Source organism: Oncorhynchus clarkii, chromosome 12, assembly GCF_045791955.1.
Source record: "Oncorhynchus clarkii lewisi isolate Uvic-CL-2024 chromosome 12, UVic_Ocla_1.0, whole genome shotgun sequence".
In the NCBI taxonomy this organism is placed as follows: domain Eukaryota; kingdom Metazoa; phylum Chordata; class Actinopteri; order Salmoniformes; family Salmonidae; genus Oncorhynchus; species Oncorhynchus clarkii.
In genome coordinates this window covers 95821358-95838438 of record NC_092158.1, presented here as the reverse complement: position 1 = coordinate 95838438, position 17081 = coordinate 95821358, and the positions used below count along the sequence as shown (strand labels likewise).

Genomic DNA, 17081 nt, shown 5'->3' with positions numbered 1-17081 from the left:
TAGGGGGAAGCTGATCCCAGATCTGTACCCAACAGGGGGGTTATGAATCTTATGTATAATGGTTCAGGATTGGGGGAAGCTGATCCCAGATCTGTACCTAACAGGGGGGTTATGAATCTTATGTATAATGGTTCAGGATAGGGGGAAGCTGATCCCAGATCTGTACCCAACAGGGGGGTTATGAATCTTATGTATAATGGTTCAGGATTGGGGGAAGCTGATCCCAGATCTGTACCTAACAGGGGGGTTATGAATCTTATGTATAATGGTTCAGGATTGAGGGAAGCTGATCCCAGATCTGTACCTAACAGGGGGGTTATGAATCTTATGTATAATGGTTCAGGATAGGGGGAAGCTGATCCCAGATCTGTACCTAACAGGGGGGTTATGAATCTTATGTATAATGGTTCAGGAGTGGGGGCAGCTGATCCCAGATCTGTACCTAACAGGGGGGTTATGAATCTTATGTATAATGGTTCAGGATAGGGGGAAGCTGATCCCAGATCTGTACCTAACAGGGGGGTTATGAATCTTATGTATAATGGTTCAGGATTGGGGGAAGCTGATCCCAGATCTGTACCTAACAGGGGGGTTATGAATCTTATGTATAATGGTTCAGGATAGGGGGAAGCTGATCCCAGATCTGTACCTAACAGGGGTCAATTTGAATTGAAGGCAGTCAATTCAGGAAGTGATTTTTAATTAAACATTTAAAAAAAGGAAAAGCTTATATAAAATAAATAAATAGTTTCTACTGCTCCGTTTGAGAAAATGATTTTCAAATGTTGAATTGGTTCAGGAAGTTCACTTCCTGAATTGACTGCCTTCAACCCCGGCCCTAGTACCTCGGGGAAACTTCACCTTGGGACCATTTTAATGGCTGTCATTTCAATTCAACACCTCCATCTCTGCTGTCAGTCTCCTTACTTCTGTAGACTACAGGACCATTTTAATGGCTGTCAACACCTCCATCTCTGCTGTCAGTCTCCTTACTTCTGCAGACTACAGAACCATTTTAATGGCTGTCAACACCTCCATCTCTGCTGTCAGTCTCCTTACTTCTGCAGACTACAGGACCATTTTAATGGCTGTCAACACCTCCATCTCTGCTGTCAGTCTCCTTACTGCAGACTACAGGACCATTTTAATGGCTGTCATTTCAATTCAACACCTCCATCTCTGCTGTCAGTCTCCTTACTTCTGCAGACTACAGGACCATTTTAATGGCTGTCATTTCAATTCAACACCTCCATCTCTGCTGTCAGTCTCCTTACTTCTGCAGACTACAGGACCATTTTAATGGCTGTCATTTCAATTCAACACCTCCATCTCTGCTGTCAGTCTCCTTACTTCTGCAGACTACAGAACCATTTTAATGGCTGTCAACACCTCCATCTCTGCTGTCAGTCTCCTTACTTCTGCAGACTACAGAACCATTTTAATGGCTGTCAACACCTCCATCTCTGCTGTCAGTCTCCTTACTTCTGCAGACTACAGGACCATTTTAATGGCTGTCATTTCAATTCAACACCTCCATCTCTGCTGTCAGTCTCCTTACTTCTGCAGACTACAGAACCATTTTAATGGCTGTCATTTCAATTCAACACCTCCATCTCTGCTGTCAGTCTCCTTACTTCTGCAGACTACAGGACCATTTTAATGGCTGTCATTTCAATTCAACACCTCCATCTCTGCTGTCAGTCTCCTTACTTCTGCAGACTACAGGACCATTTTAATGGCTGTCATTTCAATTCAACACCTCCATCTCTGCTGTCAGTCTCCTTACTTCTGCAGACTACAGAACCTGCTAGATTGGAATTCAAAAACAAGACAAATTGCAACCAATGGAAAAACAAAACCACAGAAACAAACTGTGTCCATTTCACGTTCGTGGAATTTATTTAGTTTCCCTTGTCATTCTGGATGCGTTTCAATGTCAACAAAGTTAAAATATGTTGCTTCCTGTCCTCTTGTAACTCAGACGGCATCTGGTTCTTGATTGGTTATTTTTGTTGTTGTTCCAAATGCAAAATAAGAATCAGGACTTTAGAATCTACTGTACACTGGTTCTGGATAAATCAACTTCCTGTTTTTGTTTTTAACTCCTCCCACCCATCTTGTATTCCGTCCAATCAGAAGGCCTGTTTTAATAACTCGTCCCACCCACCCCCAGCTTGTCATCGGTCCTATCCCGAAGAGCTGTTTCACTTCTTAACAATCTGGATGACGTCCTCGTGCTCCATGATGTGTGTTAGCCCCACCCGCTGGGGGTCGAACTTGGTGCTGGTGCCCTGGAACACAACAGTCACAAAATGGAGTCATGAAAGAAAGATACAGCGTTTTAAAATGCAGAGGGCAAACCCAACGTTGCTAGCACGGGGTGCTGCTAACTTACCCAAACCAGGGCGTACTTGAACTGGCTGGCTAACGTTCTGTGGATCCGATGGCACTGCAGGGAGAGAGAGGGGGAGACCGTCGTTAAGGCTTTAGCTCAGCGGGTTAACACAGTCTGGTGCCGACCACCTGGGTTCAAAGCCAGGATTGTCAGTGTGTTCAAGCTCACCACATGTTCTACAGATGCTCCTCTCCTCATGATGATGGCGTCGCTGAAGTCAGGCCTCTCTGAAACAACAAGACCCACAATTCAACAGGAGGCACCAGGGGTTCTAACCACAGCGTGGGAGACGCCAGGGGTTCAACACACAGCGTGGGAGACGCCAGGGGTTCTACACACAGCGTGGGAGACGCCAGGGGTTCTACACACAGCGTGGGAGACGCCAGGGGTTCTACACACAGCGTGGGAGACGCCAGGGGTTCTACACACAGCGTGGGAGACGCCAGGGGTTCTACACACAGCGTGGGAGACGCCAGGGGTTCAACACACAGCGTGGGAGACGCCAGGGGTTCAACACACAGCGTGGGAGACGCCAGGGGTTCAACACACAGCGTGGGAGACGCCAGGGGTTCTACACACAGCGTGGGAGACGCCAGGGGTTCTACACACAGCGTGGGAGACGCCAGGGGTTCTACACACAGCGTGGGAGACGCCAGGGGTTCTACACACAGCGTGGGAGACGCCAGGGGTTCTACACACAGCGTGGGAGACGCCAGGGGTTCTACACACAGCGTGGGAGACGCCAGGGGTTCTACACACAGCGTGAGAGACACCAGGGGTTCTACACAGCGTGGGAGACACCAGGGGTTCTACACACAGCGTGAGAGACACCAGGGGTTCTACACACAGCGTGGGAGACGCCAGGGGTTCTACACACAGCGTGGGAGTGTGTGTTTACGATTGGATTGCTGTGTGTGTGTGCACATTTGAGTGTGTATGTGTGTGAGTGAGCCTGTGTCCATTTCTGAACTCTCCTGCATCCTAAATAGTAGGCCGTTTAAGTATGAGAAAAAGTCAAATAGAATGCGACAATTTGAAACTCATTCAGCCTATGACAACAGCTGATCAGTTAGATATGGGGAGGAGCTACCGACATCAACCAATAGCAGGCAACAACAAAATCGAACCCTACGCATTCTCTGTATACGGGGGTTGGGGGGGGGGGGAGTGTGTGTGTGTGTGTACCTCCTCTCTTCTTTGTGTAAAGACAGATGAGCGCCAGGTATTCCCACAGCCTCTCTAACAGGAAGTCCAGGTTCAGCTTCATCCCACAGCTAACAGAGAGAACACAGTCAGACAGAGAGAGAGTCAGACAGAGAGGAGACAGTCAGTCAGACAGAGAGACAGTCAGACAGAGAGACACAGTCAGACAGAGACACACAGTCAGACAGAGACAACACAGTCAGACAGAGACAACACAGTCAGACAGAGACAACACAGTCAGACAGAGAAGAGACAGTCAGACAGAGAAGAGACAGTCAGACAGAGAAGAGACAGTCAGACAGAGAAGAGACAGTCAGACAGAGAAGAGACAGTCAGACAGAGAAGAGACAGACAGACAGAGAGACAGACAGACAGACAGACAGAGAGGAGACAGACAGACAGACAGACAGAGAGGAGACAGACAGACAGACAGACAGACAGACAGACAGACAGACAGACAGACAGACAGACAGACAGACAGACAGACAGACAGACAGACAGACAGACAGAGAGATAGACAGACAGACAGAGAGACAGACAGAGAAACAGACAGGGTAGTTTCTGACCTGATGACAACGCTGTGGGGTTCGTGGGCCAGTCTGTCCACCTCCTCTATAGAGATCTGATCCACCTTGTTGTACACCTTCACACACACACCACTACATATTCATTGTGGACTGGTACAGAACAGGTAGGTATAAACATAGAGCTAGATCATAGATCAGGTACGTATAAACATAGAGCTAGATCATAGATCAGGTAGGTATAAACAGAGCTAGATCATAGATCAGGTACGTATAAACAGAGCTAGATCCTAGATCAGGTACGTATATATAAACATAGAGCTAGATGATAGATCAGGTACGTATGTATAAACATAGAGCTAGATCATAGATCAGGTACGTATGTATAAACATAGAGCTAGCTAGATCATAGATCAGGTACCTACCTACGTATTAACATAGAGCTAGATCATAGATCAGGTAGGTACGTATAAACATAGAGCAAGATCATAGATCAGGTAAGTATGTATAAACATAGAGCTAGATCATAGATCAGGTACATAGAAACAGAGCTAGATCATAGATCAGGTACGTATAAACATAGAGCTAGATCATAGATCAGGTACATAGAAACAGAGCTAGATCATAGATCAGGTACGTATAAACATAGAGCTAGATCATAGATCAGGTAGGTACATATAAACATAGAGCTAGATCATAGATCAGGTAGGTACATATAAACATAGCGCTAGAAAATAGATCAGATACGTACGTATAAACAGGGCATGTAAACTCGGTTCCCAACAATGACGTCGATGAAGTCATCAGGAGTGCTGTCTTCTCGGAACAGAACCTCCGCATTGAAGATTTCTGAGGTGGATCGTTAAGGTTCAACCTACTGTTCTGAGGTGGATCATTAGGTTCAACCTACTGTTCTGAGGTGGATCGTTAAGGTTCTACCTACTGTTCTGAGGTGGATCATTAGGTTCAACCTACTGTTCTGAGGTGGATCGTTAAGGTTCTACCTACTGTTCTGAGGTGGATCATTAGGTTCAACCTACTGTTCTGAGGTAGATCGTTAAGGTTCTACCTACTGTTCTGAGGTGGATCATTAGGTTCAACCTACTGTTCTGAGGTGGATCGTTAAGGTTCAACCTACTGTTCTGAGGTGGATCGTTAAGGTTCTGTGCTGGTATTGTGTCTGTATGTCAGAAGGATACTGTGGTTAGTGGTGTCTGTAGTTAGTAGTGGTATTGTGTCTGTAGTTAGTAGTGGTATTGTGTCTGTAGTTAGCAGTGGTATTGTGTCTGTAGTTAGCAGTGGTATTGTGTCTGTAGTTAGCAGTGGTATTGTGTCTGTAGTTAGTAGTGGTATTGTGTCTGTAGTTAGTAGTGGTATTGTGTCTGTAGTTCGTGGTGGTATTGTGTCTGTAGTTGGTGATGTTGTGTCTGTGTTTAGTGGTGTCTGTAGTTAGTAGTGGTATTGTGTCCGTAGTTTGTGGTGGTATTGTGTCTGTAGTTGGTGATGTTGTGTCTGTGTTTAGTGGTGTCTGTAGTTAGTAGTGGTATTGTGTCTGTAGTTTGTGGTGGTATTGTGTCTGTAGTTGGTGATGTTGTGTCTGTGTTTAGTGGTGTCTGTAGTTAGTAGTGGTATCGTGTCTGTAGCTAGTGGTATGGTGTCTGTAGGTAGTGGTGTCTAGTCAGTGGTGTCTGTATCTAGTGGTGTCTGTAGTTAGTGGTGATGTGGTGTCTGTAGTTAGTGGTATGGTGTCTGTAGTTGGTGGTGTCTGTATCTAGTGGTGTCTGTAGTCAGTGGTGTCTGTAGTCAGTGGTGTCTGTAGTCAGTGGTGTCTGTAGTCAGTGGTGTCTGTAGGTAGTGGTGTCTGTAGGTAGTGGTGTCTGTAGGTAGTGGTGTCTGTAGTCAGTGGTGTCTGTAGGTAGTGGTATGGTGTCTGTAGTTGGTGGTGTCTGTATCTAGTGGTGTCTGTATCTAGTGGTGTATGTAGGTAGTGGTGTCTGTAGTCAGTGGTGTCTGTAGTTAGTGGTGATGTGCTGTCTGTAGGTAGTGGTGTCTGTAGGTAGTGGTGTCTGTAGGTCAGAAGGATACTGTATTCGTGGAGGATAAGCTGGACCAGTTTCTCAGAACACATCGTCAGAGGAACCATGGAGTTATAGGACAAACCCCCTCCTTTCTTGGGCTGAACACAAACACACAGTTGTCACATTACTACAGACCAGCATCAAACACATGTTGTTGAAACCTACCATCATACACATGTTGTTGAATACTACCATCATACACATGTTGTTGAATACTACCATCATACACATGTTGTTGAAACCTACCATCATACACATGTTGAATACTACCATCATACACACGTTGTTGAAACCTACCATCATACACATGTTGTTGAATACTACCATCATACACATGTTGTTGAAACCTACCATCATACACATGTTGAATACTACCATCATACACATGTTGTTGAATACTACCATCATACACATGTTGTTGAATACTACCATCATACACATGTTGTTGAACCCTACCATCATACACATGTTGAATACTACCATCATACACATGTTGTTGAATACTACCATCATACACATGTTGTTGAATACTACCATCATACACACGTTGTTGAATACTACCATCATACACATGTTGTTGAATACTACCATCATACACATGTTGTTGAATACTACCATCATACACATGTTGAATACTACCATCATACACATGTTGAATACTACCATCATACACATGTTGTTGAATACTACCATCATACACACGTTGTTGAATACTACCATCATACACATGTTGTTGAAACCTACCATCATACACATGTTGAATACTACCATCATACACATGTTGAATACTACCATCATACACATGTTGTTGAATACTACCATCATACACATGTTGTTGAATACTACCATCATACACATGTTGTTGAAACCTACCATCATACACATGTTGAATACTACCATCATACACATGTTGTTGAAACCTACCATCATACACATGTTGAATACTACCATCATACACATGTTGTTGAAACCTACCATCATACACGTTGTTGAATACTACCATCATACACGTTGTTGAATACTACCATCATACACATGTTGTTGAATACTACCATCATACACATGTTGAATACTACCATCATACACATGTTGAATACTACCATCATACACACGTTGTTGAATACTACCATCATACACACGTTGTTGAATACTACCATCATACACATGTTGTTGAAAACTACCATCATACACATGTTGTTGAATACTACCATCATACACATGTTGAATACTACCATCATACACATGTTGAATACTACCATCATACACATGTTGAATACTACCATCATACACATGTTGTTGAATACTACCATCATACACATGTTGTTGAATACTACCATCATACACATGTTGTTGAATACTACCATCATACACATGTTGTTGAATACTACCATCATACACATGTTGTTGAATACTACCATCATACACATGTTGTTGAATACTACCATCATACACATGTTGTTGATTACTACCATCATACACACGCTGTTGAATACTACCATCATACACATGTTGAATACTACCATCATACACATGTTGTTGAATACTACCATCATACACACGTTGTTGAATACTACCATCATACACATGTTGAATACTACCATCATACACATGTTGAATACTACCATCATACACGTTGTTGAATACTAACATCATACACATGTTGTTGAATACTACCATCATACACATGATGTTGAAACCTACCATCATACACATGTTGAATACTACCATCATACACATGTTGTTGAATACTACCATCATACACACGTTGTTGAATACTACCATCATACACATGTTGAATACTACCATCATACACATGATGTTGAAACCTACCATCATACACATGTTGAATACTACCATCATACACATGTTGAATACTACCATCATACACATGTTGTTGAATACTACCATCATACACATGTTGTTGAATACTACCATCATACACATGTTGTTGAATACTACCATCATACACATGTTGAATACTACCATCATACACATGTTGTTGAATACTACCATCATACACATGTTGTTGAATACTACCATCATACACATGTTGTTGAATACTACCATCGTACACATGTTGTTGAATACTACCATCATACACATGTTGAATACTACCATCATACACATGTTGTTGAATACTACCATCATACACATGTTGTTGAATACTACCATCATACACATGTTGTTGAATACTACCATCATACACATGTTGTTGAATACTACCATCATACACACGTTGTTGAATACTACCATCATACACACGTTGTTGAATACTACCATCATACACATGTTGTTGAATACTACCACCATACACATGTTGAATACTACCATCATACACACGTTGTTGAAACCTACCATCATACACGTTGTTGAATACTACCATCATACACACGTTGTTGAAACCTACCATCATACACATGTTGTTGAATACTACCATCATACACATGTTGTTGAATACAACCATCATACACATGTTGTTGAATACTACCATCATACACATGTTGAATACTACCATCATACACATGTTGAATACTACCATCATACACATGTTGAATACTACCATCATACACATGTTGTTGAATACTACCATCATACACATGTTGTTGAATACTACCATCATACACATGTTGTTGAATACAACCATCATACACATGTTGTTGAATACTACCATCATACACATGTTGTTGAATACTACCATCATACACACGTTGTTAAATACTACCATCATACACATGTTGTTGAATACTACCATCATACACATGTTGTTGAATACTACCATCATACACATGTTGTTGAATACTACCATCATACACATGTTGTTGAATACTACCATCATACACATGTTGAATACTACCATCATACACATGTTGAATACTACCATTATACACATGTTGTTGAATACTACCATCATACACATGTTGTTGAATACTACCATCAAACACATGTTGTTGAATACTACCATCATACACATGTTGTTGAATACTACCATCATACACATGTTGAATACTACCATCATACACATGTTGTTGAATACTACCATCATACACGTTGTTGAATACTACCATCATACACATGTTGAAACCTACCATCATACACATGTTGTTGAATACTACCATCATACACATGTTGAATACTACCATCATACACATGTTGTTGAATACTACCATCATACACATGTTGAATACTACCATCATACACATGTTGAATACTACCATCATACACATGTTGAATACTACCATCATACACATGTTGTTGAATACTACCATCATACACATGTTGTTGAATACTACCATCATACACATGTTGTTGAATACTACCATCATACACATGTTGAAACCTACCATCATACACATGTTGAATACTACCATCATACACATGTTGAATACTACCATCATACACATGTTGTTGAATACTACCATCATACACATGTTGAATACTACCATCATACACATGTTGTTGAATACTACCATCATACACATGTTGAATACTACCATCATACACATGTTGTTGAATACTACCATCATACACATGTTGAATACTACCATCATACACATGTTGAATACTACCATCATACACATGTTGAATACTACCATCATACACATGTTGTTGAATACTACCATCATACACATGTTGTTGAATACTACCATCATACACATGATGTTGAAACCTACCATCATACACATGTTGAATACTACCATCATACACATGTTGAATACTACCATCATACACATGATGTTGAAACCTACCATCATACACATGTTGAATACTACCATCATACACATGTTGTTGAATACTACCATCATACACATGATGTTGAAACCTACCATCATACACATGTTGAATACTACCATCATACACATGTTGTTGAATACTACCATCATACACATGTTGTTGAATACTACCATCATACACATGATGTTGAAACCTACCATCATACACATGTTGAATACTACCATCATACACATGTTGAATACTACCATCATACACATGTTGTTGAATACTACCATCATACACATGTTGTTGAATACTACCATCATACACATGTTGTTGAATACTACCATCATACACATGTTGTTGAATACTACCATCATACACATGTTGTTGAATACTACCATCATACACATGTTGAATACTACCATCATACACATGTTGTTGAATACTACCATCATACACATGTTGTTGAATACTACCATCATACACATGATGTTGAAACCTACCATCATACATGTTGTTGAATACTACCATCATACACATGTTGAATACTACCATCATACACATGTTGAATACTACCATCATACACATGTTGAATACTACCATCATACACATGTTGAATACTACCATCATACACATGTTGAATACTACCATCATACACATGTTGAATACTACCATCATACACATGTTGAATACTACCATCATACACATGTTGTTGAATACTACCATCATACACATGTTGAATACTACCATCATACACATGTTGTTGAATACTACCATCATACACATGTTGTTGAATACTACCATCATACACATGTTGTTGAATACTACCATCATACACATGTTGTTGAATACTACCATCATACACATGTTGTTGAATACTACCATCATACACATGTTGTTGAATACTACCATCATACACATGTTGAATACTACCATCATACACATGTTGTTGAATACTACCATCATACACATGTTGTTGAATACTACCATCATACACATGTTGTTGAATACTACCATCATACACATGTTGTTGAATACTACCATCATACACATGTTGTTGAATACTACCATCATACACATGTTGTTGAATACTACCATCATACACACGTTGTTGATTACTACCATCATACACACGCTGTTGAATACTACCATCATACACATGTTGAATACTACCATCATACACATGTTGTTGAATACTACCATCATACACACGTTGTTGAATACTACCATCATACACATGTTGAATACTACCATCATACACATGTTGAATACTACCATCATACACGTTGTTGAATACTAACATCATACACATGTTGTTGAATACTACCATCATACACATGATGTTGAAACCTACCATCATACACATGTTGAATACTACCATCATACACATGTTGAATACTACCATCATACACATGTTGTTGAATACTACCATCATACACACGTTGTTGAATACTACCATCATACACATGTTGAATACTACCATCATACACATGATGTTGAAACCTACCATCATACACATGTTGAAACCTACCATCATACACATGTTGAATACTACCATCATACACATGTTGTTGAATACTACCATCATACACATGTTGTTGAATACTACCATCATACACATGTTGTTGAATACTACCATCATACACATGTTGAATACTACCATCATACACATGTTGTTGAATACTACCATCATACACATGTTGTTGAATACTACCATCATACACATGTTGTTGAATACTACCATCATACACATGTTGAATACTACCATCATACACATGTTGAATACTACCATCATACACATGTTGTTGAATACTACCATCATACACGTTGTTGAATACTACCATCATACACATGTTGTTGAATACTACCATCATACACATGTTGTTGAATACTACCATCATACACATGTTGTTGAATACTACCATCATACACATGTTGTTGAATACTACCATCATACACACGTTGTTGAATACTACCATCATACACACGTTGTTGAATACTACCATCATACACATGTTGTTGAATACTACCACCATACACATGTTGAATACTACCATCATACACACGTTGTTGAAACCTACCATCATACACGTTGTTGAATACTACCATCATACACACGTTGTTGAAACCTACCATCATACACATGTTGTTGAATACTACCATCATACACATGTTGTTGAATACAACCATCATACACATGTTGTTGAATACTACCATCATACACATGTTGAATACTACCATCATACACATGTTGAATACTACCATCATACACATGTTGAATACTACCATCATACACATGTTGTTGAATACTACCATCATACACATGTTGTTGAATACTACCATCATACACATGTTGTTGAATACTACCATCATACACATGTTGTTGAATACTACCATCATACACACGTTGTTGAATACTACCATCATACACATGTTGAATACTACCATCATACACATGTTGTTGAATACTACCATCATACACATGTTGAATACTACCATCATACACATGTTGAATACTACCATTATACACATGTTGTTGAATACTACCATCATACACATGTTGTTGAATACTACCATCAAACACATGTTGTTGAATACTACCATCATACACATGTTGTTGAATACTACCATCATACACATGTTGAAAACTACCATCATACACATGTTGTTGAATACTACCATCATACACGTTGTTGAATACTACCATCATACACATGTTGAAACCTACCATCATACACATGTTGTTGAATACTACCATCATACACATGTTGAATACTACCATCATACACATGTTGTTGAATACTACCATCATACACATGTTGAATACTACCATCATACACATGTTGAATACTACCATCATACACATGTTGAATACTACCATCATACACATGTTGTTGAATACTACCATCATACACATGTTGTTGAATACTACCACCATACACATGTTGAATACTACCATCATACACATGTTGAATACTACCATCATACACATGTTGTTGAATACTACCATCATACACATGTTGAATACTACCATCATACACATGTTGTTGAATACTACCATCATACACATGTTGTTGAATACTACCATCATACACATGTTGTTGAATACTACCATCATACACATGTTGTTGAATACTACCATCATACACATGTTGAATACTACCATCATACACACGTTGTTGAATACTACCATCATACACATGTTGTTGAATACTACCATCATACACATGTTGTTGAATACTAACATCATACACATGTTGTTGAATACTAACATCATACACATGTTGTTGAATACTACCATCATACACATGTTGTTGAATACTACCAATATACACATGTTGTTGAATACTACCATCATACACATGTTGTTGAATACTACCATCATACACATGTTGTTGAATACTACCATCATACACATGTTGTTGAATACTACCATCATACACATGTTGAATACTACCATCATACATGTTGTTGAATACTACCATCATACACATGTTGAATACTACCATCATACACATGTTGTTGAATACTACCATCAAACACATGTTGTTGAATACTACCATCATACACATGTTGTTGAATACTACCATCATACAAACGTTGAATACTACCATCATACACGTTGTTGAATACTACCATCATACACATGTTGTTGAATACTACCATCATACACGTTGTTGAATACTACCATCATACACGTTGTTGAATACTACCATCATACACATGTTGTTGAATACTACCATCATACACATGTTGTTGAATACTACCATCCTACACATGTTGAATACTACCATCATACACATGTTGTTGAATACTACCATCATACACATGTTGTTGAATACTACCATCATACACATGTTGAATACTACCATCATACACATGTTGAATACTACCATCATACACACGTTGAATACTACCATCATACACATGTTGAATACTACCATCATACACATGTTGTTGAATACTACCATCATACACACGTTGAATACTACCATCATACACATGTTGTTGAATACTACCATCATACACATGTTGAATACTACCATCATACACATGTTGTTGAATACTACCATCATACACATGTTGTTGAATACTACCATCATACACATGTTGTTGAATACTACCATCATACACGTTGTTGAATACTACCATCATACACATGTTGTTGAATACTACCATCATACACATGTTGTTGAATACTACCATCATACACACGTTGTTGAAACCTACCATCATACACATGTTGTTGAATACTACCATCATACACACGTTGTTGAATACTACCATCATACACATGTTGTTGAATACTACCATCATACACATGTTGTTGAATACTACCATCATACACATGATGAATACTACCATCATACACATGTTGAATACTACCATCATACACATGTTGAATACTACCATCATACACATGTTGTTGAATACTACCATCATACACACGTTGAATACTACCATCATACACATGTTGTTGAATACTACCATCATACACATGTTGAATACTACCATCATACACATGTTGTTGAATACTACCATCATACACACGTTGAATACTACCATCATACACATGTTGTTGAATACTACCATCATACACATGTTGAATACTACCATCATACACATGTTGTTGAATACTACCATCATACACACGTTGAATACTACCATCATACACATGTTGTTGAATACTACCATCATACACATGTTGAATACTACCATCATACACATGTTGAATACTACAATCATACACATGTTGTTGAATACTACCATCATACACACGTTGAATACTACCATCATACACATGTTGTTGAATACTACCATCATACACATGTTGAATACTACCATCATACACATGTTGAATACTACCATCATACACACGTTGAATACTACCATCATACACATGTTGTTGAATACTACCATCATACACACGTTGAATACTACCATCATACACATGTTGTTGAATACTACCATCATACACATGTTGAATACTACCATCATACACACGTTGTTGAATACTACCATCATACACATGTTGAATACTACCATCATACACATGTTGTTGAATACTACCATCATACACATGTTGTTGAATACTACCATCATACACATGATGTTGAAACCTACCATCATACATGTTGTTGAATACTACCATCATACACATGTTGAATACTACCATCATACACATGTTGAATACTACCATCATACACATGTTGAATACTACCATCATACACATGTTGAATACTACCATCATACACATGTTGAATACTACCATCATACACATGTTGAATACTACCATCATACACATGTTGAATACTACCATCATACACATGTTGAATACTACCATCATACACATGTTGTTGAATACTACCATCATACACATGTTGTTGAATACTACCATCATACACATGTTGTTGAATACTACCATCATACACATGTTGTTGAATACTACCATCATACACATGTTGTTGAATACTACCATCATACACATGTTGTTGAATACTACCATCATACACATGTTGTTGAATACTACCATCATACACATGTTGAATACTACCATCATACACATGTTGTTGAATACTACCATCATACACATGTTGTTGAATACTACCATCATACACATGTTGTTGAATACTACCATCATACACATGTTGTTGAATACTACCATCATACACATGTTGTTGAATACTACCATCATACACATGTTGTTGAATACTACCATCATACACATGTTGTTGATTACTACCATCATACACACGCTGTTGAATACTACCATCATACACATGTTGAATACTACCATCATACACATGTTGTTGAATACTACCATCATACACACGTTGTTGAATACTACCATCATACACATGTTGAATACTACCATCATACACATGTTGAATACTACCATCATACACGTTGTTGAATACTAACATCATACACATGTTGTTGAATACTACCATCATACACATGATGTTGAAACCTACCATCATACACATGTTGAATACTACCATCATACACATGTTGAATACTACCATCATACACATGTTGTTGAATACTACCATCATACACACGTTGTTGAATACTACCATCATACACATGTTGAATACTACCATCATACACATGATGTTGAAACCTACCATCATACACATGTTGAAACCTACCATCATACACATGTTGAATACTACCATCATACACATGTTGTTGAATACTACCATCATACACATGTTGTTGAATACTACCATCATACACATGTTGTTGAATACTACCATCATACACATGTTGAATACTACCATCATACACATGTTGTTGAATACTACCATCATACACATGTTGTTGAATACTACCATCATACACATGTTGTTGAATACTACCATCATACACATGTTGAATACTACCATCATACACATGTTGAATACTACCATCATACACATGTTGTTGAATACTACCATCATACACGTTGTTGAATACTACCATCATACACATGTTGTTGAATACTACCATCATACACATGTTGTTGAATACTACCATCATACACATGTTGTTGAATACTACCATCATACACATGTTGTTGAATACTACCATCATACACACGTTGTTGAATACTACCATCATACACACGTTGTTGAATACTACCATCATACACATGTTGTTGAATACTACCACCATACACATGTTGAATACTACCATCATACACACGTTGTTGAAACCTACCATCATACACGTTGTTGAATACTACCATCATACACACGTTGTTGAAACCTACCATCATACACATGTTGTTGAATACTACCATCATACACATGTTGTTGAATACAACCATCATACACATGTTGAATACTACCATCATACACATGTTGAATACTACCATCATACACATGTTGAATACTACCATCATACACATGTTGTTGAATACTACCATCATACACATGTTGTTGAATACTACCATCATACACATGTTGTTGAATACTACCATCATACACATGTTGTTGAATACTACCATCATACACACGTTGTTGAATACTACCATCATACACATGTTGAATACTACCATCATACACATGTTGTTGAATACTACCATCATACACATGTTGAATACTACCATCATACACATGTTGAATACTACCATTATACACATGTTGTTGAATACTACCATCATACACATGTTGTTGAATACTA

General features: G+C 38.6%; 1 protein-coding gene across 7 annotated transcripts in view; it reads right to left on the bottom strand.

The window, feature by feature from the left end:
- Window positions 1–1876: 1876 nt before the first annotated feature.
- LOC139421704 (developmentally-regulated GTP-binding protein 2) overlaps window positions 1877–17081 on the bottom strand; it is a 31491-nt gene continuing 16286 nt past the window's right edge. For all 7 annotated transcript variants that reach the window (XM_071172812.1, XM_071172818.1, XM_071172815.1 and 4 more), the window contains exons 8-14: window positions 6208–6298; window positions 4874–4971; window positions 4165–4241; window positions 3581–3669; window positions 2564–2622; window positions 2396–2449; window positions 1877–2291 (exon numbers count right to left, since the gene is read on the bottom strand). In XM_071172812.1, coding sequence (XP_071028913.1) covers window positions 2205–2291; window positions 2396–2449; window positions 2564–2622; window positions 3581–3669; window positions 4165–4241; window positions 4874–4971; window positions 6208–6298 — 555 coding nt within the window. In that variant the 3' untranslated portion in view covers window positions 1877–2204. The remainder of the gene's footprint in view (window positions 2292–2395; window positions 2450–2563; window positions 2623–3580; window positions 3670–4164; window positions 4242–4873; window positions 4972–6207; window positions 6299–17081) is intronic.